Genomic DNA, 21,700 nt, shown 5'->3' with positions numbered 1-21,700 from the left:
CTTCTACAATGACAGATGGAATTTTATTCCAACAATCAACCACCCACTGGCTAAAGGCTAACTTCCCCACATCTATCCTACAACCATCTTTCCTCAGTTTGAATTTATGCCCTCTCAGGCAATTATTCTGAGCAAGAGGAAGAATTCCATCAGCATTGAGCATGCTGAAACAATTAAAGGCTTTATACACCTCAATCAGATCACCTAACAGGTGCCTAGTCTTCAGCCACTGTAATTTGCAAAACTTAAGCCTTTCTTCGTAAGAGCAACCCTTTGTTCCATTCACTAATCTTATTGCCCTTTTCTGTATTCATTCCAACAGTCTACATCCTTCTTAAAATGAGGCCTCCAGACCTGTATACAGTACTCACGGTGTTAATACAAGAAGATAATCACCTCCTTATCCCTGCTAGAAAAATTCCTGTATATCATTTACAAGACACCATGAGCTACTCGTGCAGACTGTCCGCACTGCTCAGAAAACTTCATATCTACCTGCACAATTACCCCCAGGTCTTTTTCACTTTCTACCACTGTCAGTGTAGTACCACACAGTTGATACGTTACTCTGGAGTTACTGTTTCCCATATGCAGTACTTTACATTTGTGAATGTTAAACTTCAGTTTCCACCTCTTTGCCCATTTGCTCAACTTTTCTAGATTCTGTTGCAGCAGCGTACCGTCATTAGTGTCATTAGAAACCCTGTTGACCTTCATATCATCTGCAAACTTAGACATTAAGTCTGATATACCATCATCAATATCATTAATGAATACAGAAAACAACAATGGACCCAACACTGAACCCTGAGGGACTCCACTAATAACATTAGTTCACGAAGAGCAGTGTCCATTGATTACCACTCTCTGTCTTAGCATTAGTAGATGCATATGATGCAAGAAAGCAAGCTTATGCAGCATCAGCCAAAAAATAAAAAAAAATAAAAAAAAAAACTTCCACTTCACCCCTCTGTTCGTTCGAAACACCTGTCCAACTGAGCCTTAAATTTATTTAGGCTATCAACTTCCACAACAAGGGATGGAAGTCTGTTCCCTGCTAGAAAAATTCCTTATCCCTGCTAGAAAAATTCCTGTATAGCCAGTGGGTGGTTGATTGTTGGAATAAAATTCCATCTGTCATTGTAGAAGTTGATAGCTTAAATAGATTCAAGGCAGAACTTGACAAACATGTGGAGCGAGTGGATGGGTGAAATAAGGGTTTTTTTTTTTTTTTTTGGCTGATGCTATACAAGTGTGTTTTCTTGCATCATGTGTCTTTGCTAATGCTAAAGGCAAATTTCCACACATCTATCCTACATCTGTCTTTCCTCAATTTGAATTTATGCCCTCTCAGGTGATTATTCTGAGAAGAGGAAGAATCCCATCAGCTTTGAGCATGCTCAAACCATTCAAGGCTTTATACACCACTATCAGATCACCTCACCGGTGCCTAGTCTCCAGACACTGTAATTTGCAAAACTTAATCCTTTCTTCGTAAGAGCAACCCTTTGTTCCATTCACTAATCTTGTTGCCCTTCTCTGTACTCGTTCCAGCAGCTCTACATCCTTGAAATGAGGCCTCCACACCTGTATACAGTACTCAAGGTGTGACCTGACCATTGCCTTATACAAGGGAATAATCACCTCCTTATCCCTGCTAGAAAAATTCCTGTATATCATTAACAAGACACCATGAGATACTCTTGCAGCCCGTCTGCACTGCTCAGAGAACTTCATATCTGCCTGCACAACTACTCCCAGGTCCTTTTCATTCTACACCACTGTCAGTGTAGTACCACAGAGTTGATACGTTGCTCTGGGGTTACTGTTTCCCATATGTAGTACTTTACATTTGTCAATGTTAAACTTCATTTGCCACCTCTCAGCCCAATCTTTCCAGATTCTGTTGCAGCAGCATAGCGTCAATAGTGTCCTTAACAACCCTGCCAACCTTTGTATTGCTGCAAACTTGGACATTAAGCTTGATATGCCATCATCAATATTATTTATAAATACAGAAAACAATAATGGACCCAACACTGAACCCTGGGGGACTCCAATAATAACAATTAGTCCACGATGAGCAGTGTCCACTGATTACCACTCTCTGTCTTCTCCCCCTCAACCACCCCCTTTATCCATAGCAGCAATTTGCCTCCAATGCCACACTGCTCCAATTTGTGCAGCAGTCTTCCATGTGCAACAGTATCAAAAGCCTTTCTAAGATCCAAATATATGATATCAAAATTATTCTTTGTATGTTGTGACTACATCATAGTATCCAATCAAATTGGTCAGACAAGACCTCCCCTTAACATTTAGTTTTAAATACTGAAAGCCAATTCAATTCCTACCTACAGCCCTTATGAAATTCTTCATTATGGCTAACTTTACATGAAGTGGTGATAAAAATATGCTCATTTAATCAGCTAGTAGCTTACAGATGGCATTTTTCTTACAAGGTATAAAATTCATGTGAGGAGATCAAATATTGGTTTCCTAATGAATAGTTTTAGTGATGAGTGAATAGTGACTCTCCCACTCACACAAAAAAGCAACAATATTTTGTATAGTCAGGTTGCAGACATAAAAGGAAAACAACTTTGAAATGTCTGCAGAGAAATTTCAATGTTATCAGTATGATTCCACTTGTATTTATTGTACAAGGAATTTCTTAAAAGAAGTTCAATGTTCTTGTAGGATTCGTTTATGCACACAGCATGGCTAAATGGTATAGATTGATGTATGGGAGTAGTACAGCCTTTAGACTTAATTCTGAAAAGTTAATGAAAAGCTTCCATTCACCTTGTTTATGTTGTTGTTGTTATGGAAGATTAATGGCACATAAGCTGCTAAGACTATAATGTGCCTATTCACTTATTATATTAAAAGATGAGAGTTTTCCATAAAGTCAGAAGAAAATCTGAAAAAATTAAAAAGCCCAGTTTGCTGGAGGAAGTCAAAAAATTCAGAAACATTTGCCTTATCACCAATGAGATTTTCAAGAGTTACTGGTTTATGAAGATTAACCAGTGAGATTAAGGATGAAGTTCTGTCTTGTTTATAGTAGGGGCAGCCAATAAGAATATGTTTAACAGTCAAATTGTTTGAACAATGTGTACACTGTGGTGGATCATCTCCTGTGAGTAAATGAAGGTGGGTCAGATGGGTATGACCTATTCTTGTCCTTGAAAGGACTACTTCTTCTCGTCTTGATGTACAGACACTGGAGCGCCAAAGTTTCGGATCTTGTTTAAACTGAAAGAGTTTATTATTAGTCTGAGTGTGCCAGAGGGCTGTCCATTGTGATAGGCATGCGGCATTTACGGTTAGTGCATAATCTGATGCTGGAACAGGGATTGTGGTTAAATCTAAGGTAGTTGGATTTTTTGCAGCTTTATAAGCCAGTTCATTGCTAAAATACCGGAATGTGCTGGAATCCAACAAAAAGTGACCAGTTGGCTGCGTTCTTTAATTTGCAGTAATAAGCTTCTTATTTCATCTAGAATAGGGTGAACTTTATCTGAGGAATTACATAACGACATGATTGAGCTGAGGGAATCAGTGTAAATAACAGATTTTAAGGAACAGTCAGAATAGAGATTTTCTAAAGCTAGTTTGATTGTGAATAATTCAGCTGAAAAGATACTGTATTCAGAAGAAAGGGATACTGATACAATTGTATTCGGAAACACTGCAGCTGCTCCAACATTTGAATTAGATTTAAAGCCATCTGTATAAATTGGAGAGAAATCAATATATCTTTGAATGTGAACTGCATGAAGATGTTTAACATTTGATGCTTGCAAAGTATTCTTTCTCCATTGACAGAGGTAAGTGTCACAGGTTGGAAGAGAAGGAGGAGCCCATGGTGGTTGAGTATAAGTTGCTACCTGCTGTATGGAATGGATGGAAATATTCCAAACCTGCGCCAGTTCAAGAAGGCAAAGACCAGCTAGTTTTACTATGCTAGGTTTGTTTCTGTATAGGTTTTCTAACGGTGGGTTGAAAAGGTATGACTGAACAGGATGAGTGGCACAACTTTGTATCTTGACAGCATATTTCAGTAACAGTGTTTTCCTGCATAAAGTTAGTGGGGGGGGGCTCATGAGCATCAATGTAGAGACTATGTGCTGGCGACATTCTGAATGCACCAATTGCAATTCTCAAAGCACTGTGTTGAATGGGATCAAGCCAGCATAATACACTCTTTCTGGCAGAATCATAGATGGGAGCACCATAATCAAGCCAGGATCTGATTAATGCCCTGTATAACCGAAGAAGGGAGGTACGATCTGCATCCCACGTTTGGGCAGATAAAGCTCTGAGTTTAACTTTTTTAGACAGGAAGTCCTTACATTTTTAATATGATCTAGGAAATTTAACTTATTGTCAAGGGTTAATCCTAGAAATCGGATGTTGCTGGTGACTGAGACAGAGACGTTAGAAATTTGAAGTTCAGGATCTGGATGAAGTTTGCGCTGTCTACAGAAATGGATAGCAACTGTTTTCTTCTGCGAGAGTCGATAGCTGTTGAGGCTCACCCATTGTTGTATTTTATTAAGTGATATCTGAAGCTGTCTTTTAATAGATCTCATGTTTTGAGAATGACAGGAGATGGAAAGGTCATCGGCATAAAGGTAAGTCTCAACTGTATTTGGAAGCTGCTTAGTGATAGAATCTATTCTAAGAGCAAAAAGAGTGGCACTCAGTACTGATCCCTGTGGAACACCTTCTTCCTGGATGAAAGTTGCGGAAAGGGCATGTTGGTATCGAACTTGAAATGATCTAGTATGTAGAAAGTTCTGAACAAATATAGGAAGGTTGCCCCGTAGTCCGAGAAGGTAAAGATCACTAAGTATACCATACCGCCAGATGGTATCAAAAGCCTTCTCCTCTATGTCTACTGAAACCATTACTAGATGTTCATATTTGACAAAAGCATTATGGATGGCAAATTCAGCCTTGACCATAAGATCTAAGCATGACCTGTTTTGACGAAAGCCATATTGACTATGGCTCATTAGCTGTTCCGACTCAATGATCCAGACAAGTCTTCTGTGGATAATTTTCTCAAGGATTTTGCTGAGGCAGCTTGCGAGAGATATGGATCTATAGCTATAGGGGTTGGATGGATCTTTTCCAGGCTTCAGGAATGCCAAAACTGTGTGCTGAGTGATGCCAAGAAGCTGGAAAAACATTTTCTAGAAATATACGATTGTAAAAGAGAAGGAGGCGGCGCAAAGCTTTGTCATCAAGGTGTTGCAGCATGACATAATAAATCCCATATGACCCAGCAACACCACTGCGAGCTGGTCTAATGACATGTAACAGTTCAGAATATTGCAGAGGTTTGTTATATGGGAGATGGCGGCCAGTTTGAAAATTAATAGCATGCTTTTCTTTAGTGTTTTTAAGTCATTGGAATGAGGTAGTACAGGCTGATGTTGCTGAGATTTCTGCAAAGGTATTGCCCAAAGCATTAGCTATATCTACAGGATAGATAGATCTTTTCCATTCCAGGAGAGGATTGGAGAAGGTATGGTAGGAAACTTACCAGACAGCTGTCTAATTTTTTTCCATATTATTTTCGGATCAGTGTTTCTGTGAAAACTGGATGCAAAACAGGTCCAGGATTCTTTCTTGGCTTGTTTTTGTATGAAGTGTGCTTTTGCTCTTAATTTCTTATAATTAATGAGATTGACTGTGATCGGACATTGCCAAAACAAATTCCAGGCTTTATTTTTTTCTCTCTTGGCTTTGGTGCATTTCTCATTTCACCAGTAATTATAATGCTTTTGGCCCAGCAGATATGATAGTGGTATTGTGTCTTTAGCCACATTTAGAAGACGCAACGTGATGTAATCTGTCACATCATCAATATGTTGGAGGCGAATTTTTTCCTCATCAAGGGAGATTGATGACTGAAATTTTGCCCAGTCTGCTCGGACAAATTTCCATTTTCTGTAGTGTTGAGTGAAGGAGTCTGTGCTATCAAAAAGTTGCATACTATTGGGAAGTGGTCACTGCCCATGGGATCATTTATTACATACCACTCTATGGTCGGGACCAGTACTGGTGAACAAATTGAGAGATCTATTGCTGAGGTGTGTCCTGTTGGGAGATGTACATGTGTCGTGCACCAGTATTGAGTACAGTGAGATTTAGTATTGGTATTGGTATTTTTGGGCACAAGGGCAACTAGGGCCAAGATGTGCCTGTTCCTATGATATATTTTTATATAAAATTTCGTTCCAGTTTTTAATCATAGAAAATCATACATTTGTATCTGCTTAAGAAAGGTAAATAATTCATTTAAATTTGCATTGTTTCCAATAATATGGGCAAGTGATAGAGGCTCTTTCAGTTGTGAGATTGAAGGGAAACTATTCCTTCGGAAATAGGAATACTGCTTACAATCTAAGAGTATATGCTTGAAGGTAAGTGGTAAAGCACAATGAGTGCATTGAGGTGGGACATCCTGCTTGAGTAGATATATATGGGTCGGATGCATATGCCCTATGCGTAATCTTGCTAGCACAACCTCTTCTTGTCTGTTTTTCCTTAAGCTAGATTTCCATAGTGCTGGTTCCTCTTTGATTTCGAGCAATTTGTTGTTCGTTTGTGACCTCCAGATTTCAGACCACTGGATTGTATAGGTTTTTTTAATGCGCTTCAAATAATCTATGTATGGTACTTGGTAATGTGATGTTATTGCACTGATTGGTTGTTTGGCTGCCTGATCTGCTCTCTCGTTACCTGTGATACCAGCGTGCCCTGGGATCCAGCAAAATAACACTGTATGATTCTTAATTCGTAGGTGGTTTAAGCAGGAAAAAATTTGTTTTATGATGGGATGCGATATTGAAAGTTTATTGTCCAATGCAGACACTGCACTCTTGGAATCTGTGTATATTATACTGCTAGTATTGTGGGAAGTGTTTATATTTTCTAGGGCTAATTTTATTGCGTATAATTCTGCAGTGTAACTGCTACACTCAACTGGTAGTGATATAGAAAGTGTAAAAGAGGAAAAGACAGCTGCAGCACCAACAGAGGAGTCTGTTTTCGAACCATCTGTATATATTATACAGCGTTGAGCATTATTGAGGGCATGGCCTTTATGGAGCTGTTTAATACTTTCATCTGGCAGGGATTTCTTTCCCCATTGCTGAAAATAGTTATCACAGTGAGGGAGAGTTACAGACCAGGGTGGATCAGGTATATCATTCTCTTGAAGCATATTGTCAAAGTTTAGGTCCCAGGCATGTATCAATTCTTTTAATCGAATACCAGTGGGTCTATTTTCTGTAACTTTGCTGCTGTAGAACATGATCCAATCAGGGTTGAGAAGCAATGGTCGAACGGGATGGGCTGGGAGGCTTTGAATTTTGGCTGCATAATTAAGGAGCAGCATTTTCCTTCTAAGATGAAGTGGAGGTTCATACGCCTCTACATACAGACTCTGGACAGGGGAGGTTCTAAAGGCTCCTAGCAAAGTACGAAGGGCACTGTGTTGGATGGTATTCAGTCTGGTTAGTGCACTTTTCCTAGCAGAGTCATAGACAACAGCTCCATAATCTAATCGAGAACTGATAAGAGCACGATACAGATGTAGCAGAGAGTATCTATCGGCACCCCATTTCATGGCAGAAATGGACCGAAGAATATTTAATTTCTTTAAACATAAAGTTCGGAGATATGTTATGTGAGAAACAAAGTTAAGTTTGGTGTCCAATATTAAACCTAGGAAACGAAGATTACTGGTGAGTGGTATCAGGTGGTTCTTTAGCCGAAGTTCCGGTTCCGGCTTGCGTTTTTTGCAGAAGTGAATTGCAACAGTTTTTTGTTCTGACATACGATATCCATTCTGCTGTGTCCATATTTCAAGCTTATTTATGGAGAGTTGCAGCTGTCTTTCAATGGTGTGAATATTTTTTGAACTGCAAGATAGAGTGAGATCATCAGCGTACATGTATAATTCGACAGTATTGGGAATGTTGTGGGTTATAGTGTTCAGCCTGAGTGAAAAAAAGAGTAGCACTAAGTATTGACCCTCGTGGGACACCTTCTTGGTTATAAATACGAGAAAGTACTGTTTGATAACGAACCTGAAAAGTTCTGTTTTGGAGAAAGTTTTGAATAAATTTCGGTAAATGTCACCGCAATCCTAGGGAATAAAGTTCTCGCAATATACCATACCTCCAGGTTGTGTCAAAAGCCTTTTCAATGTCCAAACTTACCATTACAAGGTGTTCATTTCTCACATAAGCATTACGGATATTAGTCTCTGCTTTCACCATGAGATCTAAAGTGGATCTGTTTTGTCGAAATCCAAATTGATTGTTGTTTAGCAGCTTTTCAGTTTCAAGAACCCAGGTAAGTCGCCTGTGTATCATCTTTTCTAGAGTTTTACCCAGACAACTGGTGAGGGATATTGGTCGATAATTTTGTGCGAGTGATTGATCTTTTCCTGGTTTTGGAAAGGCTAGAATAACGGAGTGATGCCAGGTAGAGGGATATACACCTTCAAGGAAGATCCGATTAAAGAACGTTATTAGCAAATTCAGAGATATATTGTTTAGATGTTTTAACATTACATAATAGATTCCATCAGCTCCGGCAGCGTTATTTGCTGATCTGCGTATTGCTGTTTGGAGTTCAAAAAGACGGAAAGGTTGATTGTAGGCTAGAAACTGGGTAGTTTGGAAATTTATCTTATATTTTTCTGCTATGGCTTTAGTTTGTAGAAAGGAAGTATCATAAGCAGTAGTGGCGGAAGTTTCGGAGAAAGTCTCTGCAAGCGCATTGGCTATTTCTTCTGGTGAAGATATTTCTTGTCCGTTCCTGGTTAAAATTAGAGCAGAAACCGGTAAAAATTTGCCATTTAGTTGTCGAATTTTTTTCCAAATAATTTTACTGCTAGTGTCTTTTGTGATAGAAGATGCAAACCGTATCCATGATTCTTTTTTGGCTTGTCTTCTAATTTGTCGTGCTTTTGCCTTAAGCCTTTTAAACTGAATTAGGTTGTGGGTGGTTGGAAACTTACGGAACAGATTCCAGGCTTTATTTTTTTCCTTTTTCGCTATGGTACAAGCATCATTCCACCAATGTCTAAGGTTTCTGTGTTTGGAACCAGAAGACATTGGTATTGCTTTGGAAGCTGCTGCTATTATTTGTTTGGTAATATGCTCGGTGACATCATCAATGGACCCTAGTTGTATCAATTGGCTATCAAAGGAGATGGAGACAGAAAACTTTTCCCAATCTGCTTTAGAAAATTTCCATAATACCCGATGATCAGGGCAAGGTGTCTGCGTTGTTTGGATTCTGCATATTATTGGGAAGTGATCACTGTTGTGCAGATCATTTAAAATCGTCCAATCAATAATAGGAAATAACTCAGGGGAACAAATAGACAAGTCAATTGCCGACATACATCCCGTGGAGAGATGAGTGTAGGTGTTTTGACCAGTGTTTAGCAAAGATAGGTTCACTTGGTCTATGAGCTTTTCTAGCAAGTGCCCTCTAATAGCCATGTGAGCAGATCCCCATAGCGGATGATGTGCATTTAGGTCACCAAGAAGACAAAAAGGAGATGGTATTTGTTTTATAAGATCTTCTAATTCTTGCAACGTGTAAATATTGTTAGGTGGAAGGTACAAAGAGACAAAAGTTATTGTTTTTCCCATTGCTACACGAATTGCAACGGCTTCTAAGTGGGTCTGAAGAGGAATGTTTCTTGCTGGAAATTTACAATTCACTAAAATTGCAACTCCACCATGTGCATGGCTTGAACAAGTTCTATCTTTTCTATAGGAGGTAAAATGTTTAATCGAATAAGTTACCTTTGGATTTAAGTAAGTCTCTTGCAAGCAAATGGCTACCGGATTATATTGCGAGATCAAATCATATATATCATCGGTATTACTGCATAAACCTCTGCAATTCCATTGTACGATGTACATCATTATTTGGTTTTAGAGAGGGAAGATGATTCTGTCTGTTTCTTGTAAGATGGAGCAGTTTGCTTTTGACGATCATGTTTTATCTTATCCTTTCTTGGAAAAAAAGGGCATCCGTATTCTGTACTCCCTTCTACCTCATCGGTACCAGTAGATGAACATCCAGTTTCCATGTCATCTTCTGCATGAAGATCAAGGACTGTTTCTTCTTGTACATTTATAACTTCGCTGTCCATGCTGCTTGAATTTGTTTGTTGCAATTCAGTGGCGCGTTGCCTTTGTGGTTTCCTTTGTAATTTATCAATTGACGTAATTTTAGATGGAACTGAGAGTGGAGTATTGTTTATTTTGTCGATTGAAACAGGTTTGTTAGCGGGCTGATTTGTCAAAAGTACAGATCGTGCCCATTCGGCAATGGATGTGTTAGGTGGGATTGACACTTCCGTTTGGATAGCAACAGCTTGACAGTTTTGGGTAGCAGTGGCATAGCTGCATTTTGGCATTGTTACCTTGACTTGTCTTCTTGCTTCTTGATATGATACTTTGTTTTCAATCTTAAACTTCTGTATCTTTTTTTCCATTTTCCACAAATCACATGATTTTGAATAAGCTGGGTGATCAGTCTTACAATTTGGGCACTCTGGAGATTTTGCAGTACAATCTGTTTGAGAATGATTTTTCGAACCACAATTAGGACATGTAATTTCTCCTCTGCATGTTGTTTGAGAATGGCCGAATTTTTGGCATTTGAAACACCTTAAGGGATTTGGAATGTATCCCCGGACACGGCAGTGGAGGTAGCCTGCTTTCACTGAGTTTGGTAAATTTGGTGTACTGAAGGTTAATATGACATTTCGTGTTGGAACTAGTTTATCATCCTTTCTGATCATGATTCGCCTTGCTTGTGTTACTTTTTGTTCTTGTAATTCCGTAACTATTTCCTCTTCGGTGACATTTAGTAAATCCCACTCACTTTTGGAGGAGTTCAGTGTATTATGCGGAGTGACTTTGATTGGGATTCCGCTTATAGTTGAAAGTTTCAATAAGAGTTCAGAGTGTCTTGCCTGCGAGGTTTCAATTAATAGATCTCCTGACTGGAGTCGTTTTACCATTTTTGGTGTTCCTGCTGAGTTTTCAAGGCATCTTTGAATGACAAAGGGGGACAATTTGCTTACTGGTTGATTCGATAATGAATGCATTATCAGAAAAGCTGGTGGTTCTGGTTTGCTAGAATCTGTTCTCATTCTTTTTGAGAGACTTGGATCATGTTCCCTTCTACGGGTGTCAATATGTTGAGAGCCTGTTGGCTCTAGTGGTGGATATTCGTCGCAATCCATTGTTGCTCCTTTTTGCCCCGGGAGAGGAGCTTCCTTCTCCCAGGTTACCGACCCCGCCACGTGGAGGCAGGAGCGGTGCCAACCAGTGACCAAGCGATCAGAAGAATAAGAGAGCAGTAAGTTGCTAGCGATAGCAGTAACGTTGCTAGCGTTGAAGGAGTGACGTTGCTCAGCGAGGGAAGCAGTAACGTTGCAAGCGGTGGAGGGTTTATGAAATCACTAGTACTCGCTCTAGGAAAAACGCTAGAAAACGCACTAGAAAGATTGCTTGGGAACTATCGCTTGGCACTCGGGGCCGTGAGATTTAGTGCCTCTAAAAAGCTTTCAATTAGGCTACCTCATCTATCTAATTTAGGAGAGCCCCATAAGGGGTGGTGCCCGTTAAAGTCCCCTAATATACAGAGAGGTGGAGGTATCTGTATAAAGAGATCTTCAAGATCTTTTAAAGAGTACGTACGGTTTGGCGGTAGGTAGATTAAGACAAGTGTTACTGCACTGTGGAGAGTTATACGAGCAGCAACAGCTTCTATTTCAGTTTGAATTGGGATATGTTTAGTTGGGATCTTTGAATTCACTAGGCTTGTTACATCACCACGGGCAGCATTAGCTTTATTTCAATCTCTTTGATAAAGGCAATAGTTCTTTATCAAAGGAGAATTTTGTGAGGTTACGCAAGTTTCCTGTAAACAGAAGGCAACTGGAGAATATCGGTTAATTAGATATTGAATATCGTCAGTGTTGCAACGAAAACCTCTGCATCTAACTGTTTTTTGTTTGAGGAACATTTTTTCCGGACTTTTTTTGGGAAGCTGGGGCATCCAGTATCCATAGTGTCATTTGCATGAAGTACTAGTATGGGTTCTTCATGATCTGAGCATACATCTACTTCCATACTATTGGTGGATGATTCAGGTTCCTTGTTGTCTTTAGTAGTTTTTAATTTTTCTTTGTCATGTGTGACTATCTGAGTATCAGTTGGGATGATGATTGGAGTGTTGGTCGATTCACTGGTTTTAGTTTGATGTGTGTCTTTTCCTGAGTCTGATAATGTATTTTTAAACCAATTAGCCAGAGATGTGCTGGGAGGTATTGATACATCTGTTTGTACTGCTGTTGAATTAAAGCTTCGAGTGTGAGATGCATATGAACGACTGGGCATGGTAAATATAACCTGTCTGCGTGCCTCAGGGTATGTGATTTTGTGCTCAATTTTATATTTTTGAATTTTCTTCCCTGTTTTCCACATTTCACAAGATTTTGAAAAGGCTGGGTGACTTTCTTTGCAGTTGGGGCATAAGGGACTTGATGCTGAACAGTCTGCTTGTGTATGTTCCTTGAAACCACAAATAGGACAAATAGATTCTCCTCTGCATGCTTGTTGGGAATGTCCATATTTTTGGCATTTAAAACAAGGAATGGGATTAGGGATATAAGCCCGAATTCGGCAGTTTAAATAGCCAGCTTTTACTGAGGATGGCAAATCCGGGGTACTGAAAGTTAAAATGATTGATCTAGTTGGGACGAGATTTCCATCTTTTTTTGTCATTATGCATCTGGCTCTGATTACTCAGTTCTTGAACTAATTTCTCTTCAGATATTGTAAGTAGATCCCATTCAGTTATAACGCCTTTCGAGGAATTTAAGGTGTTGTGTGGAGTAATAGATACTGGCAGGTCATCGAATGTCGTTGTTTTGAGCAGCCACTCGGAATGTTTGGAGTTTGCTGTTTCAATAAGTAGGTCTCCGGATTGCAGTTGTTTAACCATTTTTGGTGTTCCAGCAATGGGTTCCAAAAATCTTTGGATGACGAATGAAGATAATTTGCTGACAGGCTGGTTGGAGAGAGAGTGTATCACCAGAAAGTTTGGCATCTCACTGCACTGCACTTCTCTTCGGAGCCTTTTTGGTTGGCTTAATTCATCATCACTTGGTTTATCTAGCCTTGAGTTTGAAGGCTCTAGAGCTGGATAGTCATTTTTATTTATCGTTACTCCTTTTAGCCCTGGAGGATAACTTTTTCCCCAGGTTACCGGCCCCACCACAGGGAGGCAGGAGCAGTGCCGCTCGGAGGCCAAGCGGTTGAAGTGTTAGTTGATTAGTAGAACTAGAAATATAGGAAAAAGAAAGGTGTGTTTCCTTTCTGTGTTCTAACTTGTGGCTTTCAAGTATAGAACTAGTTTTAAAGAAAGACTGTTGATAGAAATGTAGGAACTTAAAAGGAAATAACTTCAATCGCTTTACAAGAGCACTCTATATATCACAAGAATATCGCTTGGCCTCGAAATACGCTTGGCACCCGGGGCCCTTGTTTATGTTTTATTCCAAGAACATGAAGCAGTCCATCAACAACATTACAGTAACGAAGTGCATTCCATCGCAAAATATGAAGAAAGCTATTTTTGCCATTTATGAAATACAGATAGATACAGCCATATCTTTTTTGCAGTAAATTTAATTTCCTTAGCCTAGATCCCAAAAGCTCTGCTCGTGTCTCAGATGAATTTAAAAACAAGATTGTTTAATTCACTCCGAGTTTTAGGGTCTGGGCATTTGTATTCTGATCCAGAGTTTGCACTGACTGTTTTCATATTCTAACCTTCCTATTTCTGGAGGAACTGTAATAGGTGATTTGTCACTCTGACTAGTTGGTCTAATGGCTGATGGAATACCTGGATATTCAATTTTTTCTCCCTATCTTTCCCTACTTTAATTTGAGTTATTTAAAAATAGCAGTCATTGACATGATTGGTTGGCTCCCTCCACATCACAAAAACAGCAAATTACAGCAATACTTTAAAGTTTATTTTTTAACAGCCTCTGAGATGCAAAACACAATTAGTGCAGCACATATTAGGAGCACAGTTATTGTCCCGATTTTCTAATTTGCAGCCAAAATAAGATTCATATGCTTTTTCAATAGGGGCATTATAGACTCTCATTATAGAGATTTAATTATGTAATCAATACACATAACAAAGACTATTTGGTGAATTAACAGACTGACATGATATTTTAAAAGCACATTCAACTTCAACTGACACTAAAAACTATAAAAAGCACACAAGTTTACTTATATCTAACAGCACTAACTCACACACTAATAACAGACTAATTGACCCAACTGTGAGGTTTGCTTTATAAATCACTGACTCTCAGGAAGCAGGTAAAGGGGACAGAATAGTCAGAAACTAGGGAAAATTGACCACTACAGCAAGATCCAGACTCCATAACTTCTCAATCAGCAGTCCAATTAATACAAAGACAGACCAAATCTAAGTTTGTGAAAACTAAAATATAAAATATCTTGCAAACAGACAGTGTTGGTCAAAAACAGGCTGTACATTCGAAATAAGGGTTAAAAATGCACTAAATCTACTATATTTCTATTGAAAAAAAATTTTTAGTATGCTATTATATGAGTTTGGGTTTTTTTTTAGGAGCATTAGCAACTAAGGCTATATTGCTCCGGGAATATGCGGTGGTCATTCCCTGACCTTTCCGCATCCTCCGTATTCGGTGGTGATCGGCTCGAACCCCGGTCTAATCAAGAAGCGTGTGCTATGCACTGCTGCTTCCCACCTGGCTATGGAGGCGCCCCACTATTATATGATTAATAACATTCTTGTTATATGGTTATGATAATATTGTTAAAGTCTAAGGAAGATACATAAAACATTATTAAGAAGCAATAATAAGATTCTACAGAAAATGGATATTTTAAAAGTCAATGTGAAACTTTAAATTGATGCACTAGTTTTAAGTTTTAAACTTGAGTGACCAATAACACAGGTCACACAATGTGAAAGAATGGGTGGGCCACGGGTTGGGCAAATCCAGCTTATTCTAATGCTTATTATAAATTCAAACAATATAAATAATGAAGAACATCAATCCAAAGGCAGAACCTTAAAAGATATCATTGGTGGTGGTGAGGGAACTTAATGGAGTCCTGCAAGTTTTTATGTGTATTTCCTAGCTAATTAAAGAGATGATCAAACATTCTGCACATTTTAATTTTTTGTACACATATGGTATGCAATACGCTATTAAAAATGGAAGGCAAAATACTTTGGTACATTTTTATTTATTTATAAAACATTACCATATACAAAAATTATATATGACATGGTATAGGCTTTACATAATTAAGGCACATATAATCTCTGGCACGCCAATTTGTTTGGACTATAAACTAATTATGGGTTGGGTTAGATTGACATTGGTTGGCCTGAATCACTTCTCTGACACAATGTGGCATGGAGTTAACAATGTTTTGAGGAATATTTTCTGATAACAAGGTTTTCTGATATGAGGAATATGGACCATTCATGTAAAGAACTATTCTCAATTCGTGATATGGGCTGAGGATTGTACTAATTAATATACCTTTCCAGTTCACCCCATAGATGCTCAATGGGAGTGAGATCCATGGGCTGGCCAGGGCATATTCAGTATTAGTATTATTAGTGGCAAATGATGACAGGAAGCAAGCTTATATGGCATCAAAAAAACTACAATACACACACACACATCATCTGTCCATCCTCTCTACTAATTTTCAATCCTTCCTTTTTAAATTTATGTCCCCTTTTGTGCATTGTCAGAGAAAGTTGGTTGGTTGATTTGGTTTTTAATGGTGCATTGGCAGTCAGAGAAAGAGAAAGGATGAAATCAGCATTTAGTTTACCCAATCCATTTAAAGAATTAAATGCTTCAATCAGGTCCCCTTGCAGGTGCCTAGTTTCAAGATACTATAATTTATAGAACTAAAGTCTTTTTTCGTAAGAACACCCTTTCTTTGCTCTTCTTTACACCAAATCCAACAGATTCACATCTTCTCTAAAATGAGGCTTCCAGACCTTTATACAGTAGTAAAGATGCAGCCTAACTACTGTCTTATACAATGGGATAATTACCTTGTTTCTGCTGGCAAAATTCCAATATATCACTGACATAATCTCATGGGCTGTTCTAGCAGCCTGTCTGCACTGCTCAGAGAACTTCATATTGAACTATACAATTACCCCTAAACCTTTTTCAATCTCCACTACCTTGAGTATGGTACTACCCAATCTTGAGTATGGTACTACCCAATGTTCTGGGATTACTGCAACCCAAACTGAGGTTTAACAGTTATCAATGTTAAACCTCAATTTCCACTTTTCCACCTATCTTAATTTATCCAGTTCTTGATGGAGTAGTATATCCTGATTCCTGTCTTTAACCACTTTGCTAACCACTGTAGCACCAGAAAACTTAGACATTATGCTTAGACACATAAGAGCCAAAGTGCACCTGCTTATGAATGTATATTTATACAGGAATAAAGAACAGCAACAAATTTTGTAAACTGTAAGAATAAAAACTATATTTAATTTAATTAAAAAATGTTAAAATTTCATTGACAATTAAATTATTTTTCACTATAAATATTTCTAGGAATTTTTAAAAAATTCCTGATGAATCAAAAATGAAATTGAAAGTGATGGTTCCCAATTACTAGCCAACACAAATGACTCATGAAATATCTGCATATATTTCATGAGTCATTTGTGTAGAGCATTTATTGTTTATTTTTACAGTTACCAATATATAACCATGCACAAATAGTCATTAAAATTTAAATCCAAATTTAAATATTTTAAATTTAATTTAAAATATTTTTCATAAAAATTTAAATTTTACCTGCCAAAAAATTTACTGGTGAAGATATAATAATACTAATAAAAATAAATTAAATTGTAATATATGTTTATATACACTGAGTGGTAACTGAATTATGACCACTCCTATGAAAACTGAATGTGACCCACCGACTATGTGAGGTACGAGAGTGTGGAGTTAGTTGACCTACACAGCATAGATAAGGTGTCAGTGGTTCAGTAGGTAGTAATATTCCAAGCGTGATGGGTAAAATGAAGGATTTATCGGACTTTGATAAAGGACAGATTGTGGGTGCTCAATGAGCTGGTGCCTCGATTTCCCAAATGGCTGAACTGGTGGGGTGTTCGAGAGCCACTGTAGTTAAAGTGTATCAGGACTGGCGTCAAAATGGTCAAACAACGACCAGACAGCAAAACTGCAAAGGTCAGCGAAAGGTTGATGTTAGAGGTGAGCGCCGGGTCCAACATCTCGTACAGGCGAACAGGTGCAGCACTGTTGAAGAGTTGACTAACCAAAACAACACGGGCCAACCCGGAACAATATCTGGCATGACTTTCATCGCACATATGGGCTATACCAGCAGACGGCATCCTCTCCTAATGAAGGTTCATTGGCATAAAAGACTCGACTGGTGCAAATAGCATGCAAGTTGGACATTAGAAGACTGGAAGAAGGTGTGCTAGTCTGAAGAGTCATGTTATTTACTCCACACCGTGGATGGTCGTGTACGGATTTGGCATCAACAACATGAGGCTCTTCATCCATCATGCATGGTATCAAAAGTGCAGGCCAGTGGAGGCGGTTGTATGGTGTGGGACATGTTTCATTGGCAGGAACTTGGACCCCTGGTGCATGTGGAAAGCGTATCAGTGGTCTCTGCTATCGTCAGCTGCTTGCCGACTGTGTACACCCCGCTATGTTACACTTTTTCCCGAATGGCAATGGTATCTTCCAAGATGACAATAAACCGAGCTATCGGGCACTTCTTGTGCAGGAATGGTTTGGGGAACACAGTTCTGACTTCCAGCATATCGATTGGCCTCCGAACTCCCCCGATATCAACCCCATAGAACACTTGTGGGACACTATGGAAAGGCATATCAGGCATCTGGATACACCAATCACCTCCATACCTGCATTACTGACCGCATTACACACAGCTTGGTTGAACATACCTCCCAAACGCTTCAGACATCTTGTTGAATCAATGCCCTATTGGATAGCTGCTGTACTGAGGGCAAAAGGAGGACCTACGAAGTATTAGGTAGGTGGTCACAATTCAGTGATCACTCAGTGTATGTTTATATCATATCAGAAACTCTGTTGGAATAGGCCTAAAATAGCCAAAGAGAATGAATAAATAAATAAATTTCAGTTTATTCTGAATATAGCAGATCCAGAAGAGCTTACATATTTATTGTGACTGCAAATATATACATACAGCATTATTAAAGGCAACCAAATTTTCGATGGCATAGATCACAATGGGCCATGTATTTTTCATGGCAGTATATGGGCCTGAACACGCAAACTTCTTATTTGTGAATATGCACCTGACCATTAAGACCATGACCAGCCAATGCTGGCTGTGATTTTTTTTTTTTTATTTCTAATTTGCAGAAATTGGTGATCAATTTTTAATATTTTTAATCTCCACAGGTTTTTTGTAAGTATAAGACTCCATGCACCTCATTTACCTTTTTTTTTTCCCCACAAAAAAGGAGAGATTTTTAAAAACTTCTGGAAAAATTCCAAGTGCCAGTGCACTACAACTTTCTCTGAATCATAAACATTAATCGGTAAATACTCACTTTAGTGGTTTTACTTTTTAGAACTGATTGGGCCCTCAATTTGTAACGTTCAAACTCCTCCTTTAGATGTTGGAGTTCATCTTGACATTTCCCATGTATATCATGATCTTCTTGTCTTAGAATTTCTAATAAAAAGAAGACCTTTTAAAGATGAAATAAAAATAAAATTGGCAGAAGAACAGTTTTATTAAAGTTGTTAAATTTTTATTTTATTAAAAGTGATGAGTTATAAACTCAAGGTGGAATAATGATTAATATTCAGCTTGTTTTTTAATTCTGATTTGGAGAAAATATTTTCTAACATTTTTGATCACTGTAGGTTTTTTAGAAATTAAATGCATGCAAATTTACAAATAAGACATATGCACATATTTTATTTGCAAACTGCTTAATGAGGGCTGAAATAAAGAAGCTAGGAGAGAAAGAGATTTTCCCTTAACTTAAAAGTTATGCACAGTGAAAACCTGTTACAAAGAATAGTGTTTTAACAAGAATTTCACAATAATGAAGAATTTCTAGGTCCAGGTCAACTTCCCTTATTATTAGTGCTTTGTAAGTCTCATTTGAATGAAACAGTTTGGACAAAACGTTCAGTACAAACTGTTTTCAAAGTCCACCTATGCATAATGTGCTGGTTTATAAGGACCATAAAAATTTATGTGAAAATCATGAATGGCACCTGCACAACCTAAGTTGTGCGATATAGATATTGTATCACCAGATGTATAATGTGCAGGAGCTCTATCATGCTGAAAGTACATACCAAAATATACACTATAAATACGGTTATGGGAGATGGCAATTTTAAAATATGTGGCGAGAGAAACACAAGCATTATCTGATTATATTTTTAAGCAGTCCAAGGGCAAGATTTTTTACAATAATATAGGTTTTCCTGAGTCATTTGTTTTAATGAGTGGGTTTATAGTGTGGCTAAACGAAGTCTGTCCCCCATCTCTTTCTGAGATCTGAATTTGTCTGACCAATTCTCAGGTTTTTGATCCCTTTTTGAACTTTACTGACACTGATAGGCAGCTTAAGTAAATTATAAATTCTCTAAAGGGTGTGTCTGCTGTTGGTCCCAATTCAATCCCTAATTTTGGAGTCAAGATAGCAATTTTTTGTTTTTTTTTTGGTGTGTTCACATACACGTATAGTGCTTTTTTTTGGGAGGGTATGCAAGGGTACGGCATACTGGCACCTTTATTAACAGTGAAGTGTGACATTTGGGGGCTTAGAGGGGAACAGGTATCCTGTGTGTTATCAGACACTCAGCCTAAAACACTGAGGGATCCAATATCTCTCTATTCTGCACTGCCCGTCTGCACTGCTCTCACTGAGCAGTGCAGACGGGCTGCAAGAGTAGCTCATGGAGTATTGTCAATGATATACAGGAATTTTTCCAGCAGGGATAAGGAGGTGATTATTCCATTGTATAAGGCGATGGTCAGGCCACACCTAGAGTACTGTATACAGGTCTGGAGGCCTCATTTCAAGAAGGATGTAGAGCTGCAGGAACGAGTACAGAAAAGGGCAACAAGATTAGTGAATGGAACAAAGGGGTGCTCTTACGAAGAAAGGCTTAAGTTTTGCAAATCACAGTGTCTGGAGACTAGGCACCAGCGAGGTGATCTGATAGAGGTGTATAAAGCCTTGAATGGTTTAAGCATGCTCAATGCTGATGGGATTCTTCCTCTAGCTCAGAATAATCACCTGAGAGGGCATAAATTCAAATTGAGGAAAGACAGATGTAGGATAGACGTGCGGAAATTTGTCTTTAGCCAGCGGGTGGTTGGTTGGTGGAACAGACTTCCATCCCTTGTGGTGGAGGTTGATAGCCTAAATAAGTTTAAGGCTCAGCTGGACAGGTATTTTGAACGAACAGAGGGGTGAAGTGGAAGTGGTTTTTTTTTTTTTTTTTTTGGCTGATGCTGCATAAGCTTGCTTTCTTGCATCAAATGCCTCTGCTAATGCTAATGCTATTACAGAAGATTTAGGAGAAGTCCGGTTGGCCTGCCTCCCTAAAATCCACTCATACACACCTTCTCGATGGTAAGCCCTGTTACGTCACTTAGGTGGCAACGAACGTGTAGAGTGGTTCTCTTCAAGACGCCTGGTCAGCGTGAAGAGGAAAAGACCAAACCCTCCAGCAATGAGAGCACAACAATACAAATGGCCCTCAGTCCCCAGCAGCTTTCACTCTCCCTCTTAAGGCAGCGAGAGGATCAGAGTGGAAGCAGAGGGTGCTAAGAATCTCTGGGTACGACCAGGCTGCCATGCACGGAAATTGAACTTGGCCTGTTATAACGTACGATCACTCATCGGTGAAGACAGGATATTAGAGCTGGAAAAGGAATTAGAAAATGTGAATTGGAATATCATCGGTTTGGCTGAAACAAGAAGAAGAAATGAATCACTTATAAGTTTATCAAGTGGAAATCTGCTGTACACCAATGGAAACAGTGAAAGGAGTGAAGGTGGAGTTGGGTTTCTGGTCCACAAAGATTTTAAAAACAACATTTTGGAATTCAAAAGTACATCACCAAGGATGTCAAGACTAATACTCAAGATTTCTAAGTGGTATAAGCTAAAGATTATAATGATTTATGCACCAACATCGAGCCATGATGATGAAGAGGTTGAAGAAATGTACACTGAAATTGAGAGTCTTCTAGATGAGCAGAAAACCCACTACACTATTATTATGGGGGACTTCAATGCTAAGGTTGGAAAAAGGCAAAACAGCGCAGAAAGAGGAACTATAGGAAATTTTGGAATTGGTGAAAGAAATAAAAGAGGTGAAAGACTTGTGGAATTTGCAGAATCTCAAGGAATGTCAGTAATTCCCACTTTTTTCAAGAAGAGGGTGAACAGAAAGTGGACATGGAAGAGTCCAAATGGATTAACAACTAATGAAATTGAC

General features: G+C 38.6%; 1 protein-coding gene across 3 annotated transcripts in view; it reads right to left on the bottom strand.

Moving 5' to 3' along the window:
• GCC88 (GRIP and coiled-coil domain containing 88 kDa) overlaps nt 1-21,700 on the bottom strand; it is a 139,835-nt gene that overhangs the window by 32,595 nt on the left and 85,540 nt on the right. For all 3 annotated transcript variants that reach the window (XM_090376621.1, XM_090376622.1, XM_090376623.1), the window contains one exon: nt 18,778-18,902. In XM_090376621.1, coding sequence (XP_090232747.1) covers nt 18,778-18,902 — 125 coding nt within the window. The remainder of the gene's footprint in view (nt 1-18,777; nt 18,903-21,700) is intronic.

The sequence above is a fragment of the Mastigoproctus giganteus genome, chromosome 6, assembly GCF_048544385.1.
Source record: "Mastigoproctus giganteus isolate SK-2022 chromosome 6, ASM4854438v1, whole genome shotgun sequence".
In the NCBI taxonomy this organism is placed as follows: domain Eukaryota; kingdom Metazoa; phylum Arthropoda; class Arachnida; order Uropygi; family Thelyphonidae; genus Mastigoproctus; species Mastigoproctus giganteus.
The sequence above is the reverse complement of the archived record's forward strand: the minus strand, read 5'-3'. Positions and strand labels throughout refer to the sequence as shown.